At 35.5% G+C, this 9,616-nt stretch overlaps 3 protein-coding genes across 3 annotated transcripts; 2 read left to right on the top strand and 1 right to left on the bottom strand.

Annotated features, from left to right (window-relative positions):
* Positions 1–1,862, bottom strand: LOC134262334 (uridine diphosphate glucose pyrophosphatase NUDT22-like). The gene is made up of 3 exons (XM_062744712.1): positions 1,287–1,862; positions 857–1,062; positions 1–453 (listed from the first exon to the last, which is right to left on the bottom strand). The coding sequence occupies exons 1-3, from the start codon at positions 1,752–1,754 to the stop codon at positions 255–257; spliced, it is 873 nt and encodes a 290-aa protein (XP_062600696.1). The 5' UTR covers positions 1,755–1,862; the 3' UTR covers positions 1–254.
* Positions 1,863–2,097: 235 nt separating this feature from the next.
* On the top strand, positions 2,098–4,389 carry LOC134262332 (radial spoke head protein 9 homolog). Its single transcript, XM_062744711.1, has 5 exons — positions 2,098–2,418; positions 2,539–2,701; positions 3,353–3,482; positions 3,681–3,827; positions 4,069–4,389. The coding sequence occupies exons 1-5, from the start codon at positions 2,192–2,194 to the stop codon at positions 4,227–4,229; spliced, it is 828 nt and encodes a 275-aa protein (XP_062600695.1). The 5' UTR covers positions 2,098–2,191; the 3' UTR covers positions 4,230–4,389.
* A 2,523-nt stretch (positions 4,390–6,912) lies between these two features.
* LOC134262331 (tripartite motif-containing protein 55-like) lies at positions 6,913–8,610 on the top strand. The gene has a single exon (XM_062744709.1). The coding sequence runs from the start codon at positions 6,922–6,924 to the stop codon at positions 8,608–8,610; it is 1,689 nt and encodes a 562-aa protein (XP_062600693.1). The 5' UTR covers positions 6,913–6,921.
* The last annotated feature ends 1,006 nt before the right edge of the window (positions 8,611–9,616 follow it).

The following is a 9,616-nucleotide window of genomic DNA, read 5'->3' as shown; positions in this document are numbered from 1 at the left end:
TTATTTTCCCCATATTATACATTTATAAAAATCTATATAAAACACTTTTTCGTTTTTATGTAATGCAAACAAATTCTTTACAATGAATTGCTGTTTTCATAACGTGAGCCAAACCAATAATAAGGTGATCAGAAATGAAAATTTCATGAATGAAAGAAAAGAATATGAGGTTGTTGGTAAAAAAATTTATTTTTAGCCAAAAACCATAAAAATCTGACCACCCACCCCTAAAATAATAAAATAAAACCACAGTATCAGTGAATGTTACTATATAATTTGTACAACATGACGCAGCCTTTGGCGGATGGAGCTAGATTGCCCCACATCTCATGACTCGGTGTTAAGCTGAGCACAGTGTCCCTGGGTATAAACTGGACGTTTGTAGACTCGTAAGCCTCCTCCTGGTTTCCTTTGGTGTACAGGTCCCTAACTTCTGACGAGGACAAACTACACCTGAAACAGATGATAATGATACTTATAACATAATACACTACAGTCAAACCTTAATTTATCTAGAACTTGAGGGAAGCAAGGAAATATTTTGAGATAAATGAGGATTTATGAAATAAGGGACTTTAAAATTGCTCTGGCATGTCCTGGTTTCCCAGATGTCAGTGTTCGAGATACCCAATTGTATTTGATAATGGGACATTATGCAGTAAAACACCATTACTATAGCAGGGATGAGAGATTTTGATTTGCTATGAACAGAATTCATTAGATATGTATATCCATTATGGTAGAAAGATCACAGACTGTGATTGAAAATATCTCACCACAAATTTAAATTTGTTATTAGTGTGTCAGCAAAAATCATATTTTACTATACACTGGAACCATCACAAGTAATATTTACCTGATTATAAACTCAGCACTTGGACGCCTTGCTGCAGAAATATTTTGAGCCACACCAATGAAGTTTGGTTGTGAGAGGGAGGAAGCTGGAATGTTCACTTCATCAACAACTTCTCTCATTATTGAATCATAAATCTCACGCACAACTTTTTCTTCATTCAGATCCGAAAACTTTATTTCCTCCAAAGGAATCTTTCCAACAATTTCCTGAAGAAAAAATTCTGATCATAAAATTTGTGTGTACATGTGCTGGTCAGTAAATATTTTTTGTTAGTCTGAAAGGATCCTTGACTTTTTTTTTATGTTTTCACCTACCTGTGGAGGATATAATGGATTGTTAGTGCATAACAGTCTACTTATTTTTGTTTTATATATTAAGTGAAGTTTACACATTATATTTGTTATATCTGCCTATGTTAATTTATCATTACCTGTGGCTCTGGATGACCCCCTGGAACATCCCACATCCCTGGTGCTTCTGCACAATGTTCACTCCTAACTAGGAAAATAACCTTATCGTCCGTCGTCAGGACAATCGTGCCGACTCCCAGCGGATCAGACATGTATGCCTGGCTGTCCTGAAAATCCCGGACACCGTCCTCAGCCAAGACCTTAGCATTCTTACCCCAATTTGTTCCTAAAAAATCCTTATAACATGTCAGTCCCAAGTTCAAAGTCAAAATATCATTAGAAAGAGAAACAGACGATAGGCGAAATTTAGTTCCATTAAAAATCTTCGGATTTTCCGAGACTCTTTTGTTCCAGTTGACATCTATTTGTTGATCGTAGTCATTATGTTTTCTCCTGTTGTACTCTTTGTTTATAAAAACGCGCGTGTTTGAATTGGTAATTGTCTGTGTCGACGGAACACTTAAAAGGACAATACTCTCGTTTTCCATAATTTCGGCGGTCGACAGTGCGATTTAACTGGGATTAGGATGCTACAAATTCATATCTTTTCTATCGTTTCTAACTTTCAGTTTTGACACGACAGACAGGAAATGCTAATTTTCATTAAGTTGTTCTTAGAATAAAAATTTACCAAGTTGACTAATTTTTATCATGGTTAATTATATGGATATTTTACTTGACACCTTTATTTCACTGAATAATTAAACAATATTTGTGACTTATTTTATTCAAAATGTGACCTTATTATAAATTCACGAATACATTTTGATCAAACTAGTTCAAAGCGTATCAAAGATCAAGATCCTTTCAAGCATGCGCATTGTTTACTTCTCCTTGGCAACAGAGCTGACTGTGACAACACACTGTTGTTTGCTGTTGATTTCCACAGGAGTTTCTTCACTGAAGAAGAATAAACATCACAAAAATGGATTCAGAGGGTCTTCATCTTAACATTGACTACGTTGGAAGTAGCGGAATTATTCTGAGTCCAGAACAAAAGGCCGCTTTACAGACTTCGCTTGTTATTTTAAAGAATTCTGGTAAATTTCACAGAGTTTACTTCTGGGGTAAAATTCTTGGTGTAAAAGATGATTACTTCATTGCACAAGGTGTTGGGAGAGATGAAATGGAGGACAGGAAAACTTTCTACAGGTATGTTTTTTTCAATAATCTAATGTCAATATTGTTCACTTTTTCAACATGATTAATAGTAAAAACAGGAAATGATCAGTATACTTAGAAAATTATTTGAACTTATACCTTGTTCTACAGCAAAGATTGTGTCCACTGGGGTCTTTTGCCACCAGCAACTAAAGCAATGAGGGAACAAAGCAAGCTAGCCAAAGGTAGATTTACCGGGGATCCATCCTATGAATTTGAGCACACAGAACAGAAGAAAGCCGAGGATGGAGAGGAACCCGGGGAGGAGGAAACGGTCAGTGTCTGATAAATAAAAATAGCATGTGTAACAGCTGCTCATTACTATTCATCATCAAAATAGCTTATTTGAAAGTGCTTGTGAGAAAGAAAAATAAACAATGATTAACATGATATCAAATATTAGTCACTAGATGTATCATGTTAAATTAGATTTTTATATTGTGGTATTTTTTAAACAATTGAAACAAAATACAAGTTTCTGTCAGATTACCTAGATAATCTTTTTAGAAAACAAAAATGCGATTCTCGACCACCACTGGAGAATTGAGAGAACATGTTGATAATACGGTATATTTTTAAGGGATTTGGGGAAAATCAGCAAGCATTATGTATATTTAGAGTCCAACATACTACAGTATATCAATGATTTATTAACACTTTGGTTTGGGCAATATTGATTTGTTGTACATTGTAAAGGTCAATATACATTGCACAAAATTTTATGCTTGAGGTTTTGGTCATGGTGTACGTAATTTTCTTGCAGCATTGTACAATAGTCCCTAATACATATAGCTTGAACATCACAACTTAGAATGTTGTTGTTTTTGTTGTTTTTCTAACTTCCTAAATTTTTTTTACATTGTAACACAGTACAGTAATAATTTTAGTTTATTGAATATAAATATGAACCTTAAACTTTTTGTAGATAACAATCAAAGAAGAAGACAGGTTGTCCTCTGTTATTGCTGAAATTGATGAAGATGTGAAAATTGTTCCACGAGCAGCCTTCATCAAGACACCAGAAGGAAAAGTCATCGCAAATAGAAGTTTTGAAGGTAGCTCATTTTAAAGACATTTAATTTAGATTAAAAATAAATTCAATGTGAACTCTTCATTAATTTACTCCAGCTTAATTAATATCATTGATAATTATCACTATTTATTGGTACATGTTATTGGATTTTTTCAGTTGTTCAATTTATAGCTAAATCTTGACATTTTGCATTACAACTCACATTTTTTTTTGTATCCAGGATTGTCCGTTTCGGAATCAGCCAAGCTGTGCTCCTACATGCACTTCCGTGAACCTATCAGCCTCCAGGAGAAGACTCTGCTACAGAAGGCTAACCTGGACAAGGCTATCGACTTCATGGATACACTGGAGGAGGATATCCCTAAAGGTCAGAGGGCAACCCGGCCAAAAATTACCCCCCCCCCTCTTTTATCATAAACTGAAAATTTATACTTTTGACAATCAATAATCAAAAATGCAATCCAGTTACTTCCCTCTCTATTTTTTTATTGATTTAAAAATGTGGACACAATTTACAAAATTTAGAAAAGAGATAATTTATTAATGGAACAATTACACAATGTTAAACATAAATACATCTCTAACCTATAGCTTTGTTCTGTTACTAGGTTCCTGGAGTCTACAGTTTGAGCGTGGTAGTGGACTGGTCACCCTCAGGAGTTTGTTGTGGTTAGGTTACATTAGTTATCACGTCCCCGGCACCCGTCTATACGGATCCTGTTACGTGGGTAACGGAGAGAAGAACCTGGATCTGCCGTTCATGTTATGAGGGGGTAGGGTTTTGTGATTGTGACTGTAATGAACCGTGAAGAGACCTCATGTTGTCCAAATTCATTGTGAGAGACTTCAAACTCAAATCGTTACTTGTACATATTAAATTATATATACTATGAAAAAATAATACACTTGAATAAATCATTTATAATTTATTTTATTCTTCTTTACTTAATGCTTGTTATTTAGAGGTAAATACAAGCCAGGTGTTACTAATAGCAATTATTTCTTGGTCCAGATACATGTAGATCTTAGGAATTCACAAGAAAAGCAAGATACGTCCAATATGTTTTAGATAGATATTTGGTACTTGTTTTTTTTAAGAACATACGCAAGGTACCTTATCTACTTAAAATTTTCCAAGATATCCTAAATTTAAACTTATAATATCATTACATGTTTTTAGACAAAAAATCAGCATGCGTTACCAGGGGTTTGAAAAGATATCGAATTTTGAAATTTTTTGCATTATTCAAATAAAAATGTTCAAAAATTATAAAACATAAATTCACGATTTTTTTTAATCAAAAATTGTTTTAAAAGAGGTGTACAAATCCATATATAGACATTAAAAATATAGCACACATGTCCTTCATTTAGTGGAACTCTTCAACTCCAGGGAAGAATCCAAAAATGTTCAAACTACAAATTTTGGTTCAAGATCAACTGTCATCTAAAAATAAATGGAAATTGATTTTATGGAGAGAAATAACCTCATTTTTAAAAATAGCCCAATTTCCCCTTCAATATTTCATTCTTCGGTTTTTGTCTCAATTTTTGCTTTGAATGATTAAACTTTATAGCTGTATCTGATAAATTTTAGAGAAAGATCGATTTATTTGTTTCAATCCCATTCACATGGTTAATTTTTTTTCAATCGGATTAAAATCAAATCCTTTGATCCGCTCCGGTAGATAGCTACACATGTAGCGATATACGGGAGCGGATCAAAGGATTTGATTTTAATCAGATTGATTTTTTTCAGCATACATTGCAGGAAATTTCCGAAAAGTTTGACAGAAATTGCCTTTTAATTCCTTGATACAATTTTAGAGGGGGTATAATAGTTACATATCCAAATAATTAAAAAAAAATTTCTCTCAGTTTGCCTGCTTGATGTACAGAAGTAAAGAAGAAGATTTTTAAAGATTGCAATAATTTTAGTGGTTTTGGCCCCACCCCTCAGGCCCCAGGGGGACGAGGACCATAAAATTCACAATTTTTGTTCCCCTTCACCCATAGATGCTGTATACCAAATTTGGTTGAAATTGGTTCAGTGGTTTCAGAGAAGAAGATGAAAATGTTCAAATGTTAACACACGACGCACGACAGTGACGACACACGAAGCACGACGACGGACGAAAACGGATAGCAATAGGTCACCTGAGTTACTCAGGTGACCTAAAAAGGGCACAAAAAAATCAAACTATCTGAGGAATAAAAAAAACATTAAAAAGCATTTTTTCAAGGGAGTGTGTTTCCAGAGGGTGAAAGGTCAAATTTTACTATTTTGTAATGACTGGATGTTGGACTATCAGATTACCAGGCTGTCAGACTATCGGAATACTGGGTTAACACCCCCCCCCCCCCCCGTCCCCCGTCCCTGGTTTGAATTTTTTGTATGTAAAATTTATATATGTCTATATATCCTGAATCAAGGAAAAACATCTCTTATTCGTTAGAACTTGTCAGCTTCCGGGGGTTACGTCCCCAGACCTCCAAAAAGGACCTTGCATTAGACCCAATGGTGGCTTCAGTACAGCCACCTGACCCTATGCTTTCTTTTGCCCCCCCCCCTTCTCCCGTGACGAAGTTCCTGGATCCGCCACTGAACAGATATAGCAATAGGTGACGTGAATGAATCCTGATACATAAAAATGGGATATTGTGATTTCATCATTTAATGGACAATTTAAGCAAAACAATTAAATCACCTGACAGGTAGATAACACACTGACAGCTACGTCACGTGAATTAGAGATTATCAATAGGACGCGGCCACCGTTACTGAAGTCAGGTAAGGAAAATAGGAGGCGTAATTTTAGCATTCCTGAACAATTTTTCTCCTTTTCACAAAGATTTAAGGAATTCCGCAGAAAATGACTTATCCGTCTACAATCATAATTATGATGTGTCGTTCAACTGAATACTAGTTTAACTTTAGTTTATACATAGATATACTTCGTAGAGCTATAAATGTGATAGTTTTGTGGATTTTAAATTTATCAAACTGCCATTAATTTGGGGGAGAAAACTTGTTACATTGTATGACATCATGATATTTACCATTTTCTGTCATTTTAGCAATTTTTGACTAAAACAGCCCATTTTTTAGCAGTTAAAATATGCGCGTATCTAGAACGGCCCTGGTCGGGCGGACACCCCTACCCTCAGATTTTTTAGAGTTATTAAACTCACCTTGAAACTACTAGAAATTAATTGTAGATCTGCGTTCAGTTGGTATGAGAAGTCATAGAAATAAAGTCTTAAAAGTCAACGACCCTCCAAAGGTTATTCATGCAGCCCCCCCCCCATCCGTTTTTCTTCCAGAAAATCTTGAGTGCAGCTAGATTTGAAAAAAACGTTATATTTTCAGTAACATGTCTAAGATACCTAGGTCTATCGATCCAAGACTATAATGTTGGACATTTTACACTTTGACAGGTATAATTACAGAATCTAAAATTATGGACCCCCGTACCAGTGCCCAGGACGTGATGCGATGTGACCTGTGTGAGACCACTGTGGTACAAATGTACTGTGATACATGTCTTGTCACCCTGTGTAAGGCCTGTGTGGGAGAACACATGATCTCTGATGAATCAAAAAAACATGAAGTTGTCTCATTCAAGCTTCGAAAATCCACTCCCCTCTACCCTGGATGTAAATCTCATGTCAAAGAACGATGTGAAATGTACTGTAATCAATGTGACATTCCTGTCTGTGTCAACTGCCTTGAATCTAATCAACATTTGGGTCATGGATTATCTAAAATCTTGCGAGTTCTGAATGAAAAGAAAGACACAGTTTCAAAAGAGAAAATTGAACTAAATGAGACAATCTATCCCACCTACCAGGACATTGCCTCTGATGTACAAAACAGAATGAGTCAGTTAGAAAAGGAATATGGAGATCTCTCAACAGCCATAACAAAACATGGAGAGGACTGGCACAGAGAAATTGACAAACTTGTCCAGAAACTTAAAGCTGAAGTTGATGAGATGAAAAACACACATTTACAAACTCTACAGAAACATCTGGATGAAATAAACAAGACAATGGCTGACATCAAGGATGAAATCAATTCATTGGAAACCGCAATAGATGCTAATGACATTTCAAAGCTCTTTTGTGTTACATCTAATGTACATGTATACAGAAATCTTCCTCCCAGAATTATGTTATCTTTACCTAAATTCAGTCCTGGAAAAAGTGGAGAAGAAGAACTGAGTAGACTATTTGGAACCGTATCATCAAGTTCTTCAACTTTAGATAAACATGGCAAGAGTATGAAGACAACACAAAAATCACCAGAAGCTGGATCCTCTCCTCCAGTCAAACAGCTGATTGATGAACCAGAGACTGTCACCGCGATAGACACTTGGTATAGAAGCCTTTACAATGTGGCCTGTCTGAGTGATGAAGAAATCTGGACAAGTGGATATGACATCACCATGAAACTCTACAGCATCAATCAGAGATCAGTACTCAAGTCAATCACAACCAAGTCAGGGAAATGGCCAACTGACATAGCAGTGACAAAAAGTGGAGATCTAGTTTATACTGATTACAATGATAGAACTGTGAATATTGTGAAGAATGAGAAGATAGAGGAGGTGATCAGATTACAGAACTGGAGACCTCGTGGTGTCTGTAGTACCTCCTCTGGTGACCTCCTGGTTATCATCTACAGTAATGATAAAAAACAAACAAAAGTTGTCCGTTACTCTGGCTCCACAGAGAAACAAACCATTGAGTTTGATGATAAAGGTAATCCTCTCTATTCACCTGGTACCAGATACATAACTGAGAACTGGAACCTGGATATCTGTGTGTCGGACAATAAAGCTAAAGCAGTAGTGGTGGTCAATCAGGCCGGGAAACTGAGATTCAGGTACATGTACACTGGAGAAACTCCCGCTCCAAAGAACAAACCATTCAATCCACGAGGAATCACTACAGACAGTCAGAGTCACATCCTTACAGCTGATTATAAGAATGACTGTGTCCACATCATAGACCAGGATGGACTGTTCCTCCGTTACATACAATGTGGACTGAGTGATCCATGGGGACTGTGTGTAGATACAAATGACAATCTGTTTGTTGCTCTAAGATATATCAATAAGATAACGAAAATCAAGTATCTGCAGTGATATGTATCACTGTGTTGTACCGTTCATATTAACATCCACTGAATATTTTATCCTTTATTTCTTAGGAAAACTCATTGCATCAATCACTGCATGAACTACATGTACATTAGGCATGTCGCCTGTACAGATTTCTTGATCAGTGGCTGTTCCATCAATGAATCGTATAAAGACGTTCGCATCATTATTAATACAAATATGATTAAACTTTTTAATTTTTCTGTACATGATTATTCAAACAGATATATATATATATAAAGCACTAAAATGACCAACGACACGAACGATAAAAATTGTCAAATTTTCGGGACGCCCTGTCCCTTCCTCAGGACAAAGAAAAAAGTTAAAAAGTCATAAAAACAAAGGAAAAAGAGAAACAAAAAGAACTAGCACTACTACTAAACTACTATAGATTATTACATAATTACATGTTGAATTGGAAATATTAAGAACACTTATAAAGAAAGAAATCCGGACCGCTGTGAAATGCGTCCGGTCTATCGGGTATACTCGGGTGAAGTGCGATTTACAAAATTGAACGAATTAATTATGCTAATTAATTACAATAATCAGTAAATCGTACATTGTTTCATTATCTCAAAATGGCTTAACTTTACTTCATAAAAAACAAAACAAAGACAAGCAAATTCAAAGAATTGTGGTCCCCCGCTTTCGGTGTCTTTGTAGGTGAGATGTTATCTTTATGACATATTGTGTGTAATATGAACATCCTATCATATGTCATCTATTTAGAAAGTAACATTGAAGTTGATTTTTTTTCAATGATGAAAACCCTAATCCTGACCATTAAAAAGTTATGGCCAAAGTAAAAAGTTTTTTAAAAGTAGGTCAACTCCAGGGTCAAGATCAAAGGGTCAAAATTGTTGATATCCAATGAAAGGTTTTCTCACAAGGATAACATATGTGAAGTATGAAAACCCTAGCCCTTACTGTTCAAAATTTATGGTCAAGGTTAAAGTTTTTTTCATAGGTACGTAAATCTTTAAGG

The sequence above is a fragment of the Saccostrea cucullata genome, unplaced genomic scaffold, assembly GCF_032062105.1.
Source record: "Saccostrea cucullata isolate Sc308-1 unplaced genomic scaffold, CSIRO_AGI_Scuc_v1 ctg2241, whole genome shotgun sequence".
NCBI classification, from domain to species: Eukaryota; Metazoa; Mollusca; class Bivalvia; order Ostreida; family Ostreidae; genus Saccostrea; species Saccostrea cuccullata.
Note: the sequence above shows the minus strand (reverse complement) of the source record. Positions and strands in the feature narration are given on the sequence as shown.

Coding starts and splice junctions, on each gene's coding strand:
- LOC134262331 (XM_062744709.1), top strand. CDS start 6,922: ATGGACCCCCGTACCAGTGCCCAGGACGTGATGCGATGTGACCTGTGT.
- LOC134262332 (XM_062744711.1), top strand. CDS start 2,192: ATGGATTCAGAGGGTCTTCATCTTAACATTGACTACGTTGGAAGTAGC. Junction 3,483..3,680: donor CGCAAATAGAAGTTTTGAAG/GTAGCTCATTTT, acceptor TTTTGTATCCAG/GATTGTCCGTTTCGGAATCA. Junction 3,828..4,068: donor GGAGGAGGATATCCCTAAAG/GTCAGAGGGCAA, acceptor TTCTGTTACTAG/GTTCCTGGAGTCTACAGTTT.
- LOC134262334 (XM_062744712.1), bottom strand. CDS start 1,754: ATGGAAAACGAGAGTATTGTCCTTTTAAGTGTTCCGTCGACACAGACA. Junction 1,063..1,286: donor GGGGTCATCCAGAGCCACAG/GTAATGATAAAT, acceptor TTTTTTCTTCAG/GAAATTGTTGGAAAGATTCC. Junction 454..856: donor AGTGCTGAGTTTATAATCAG/GTAAATATTACT, acceptor CATCTGTTTCAG/GTGTAGTTTGTCCTCGTCAG.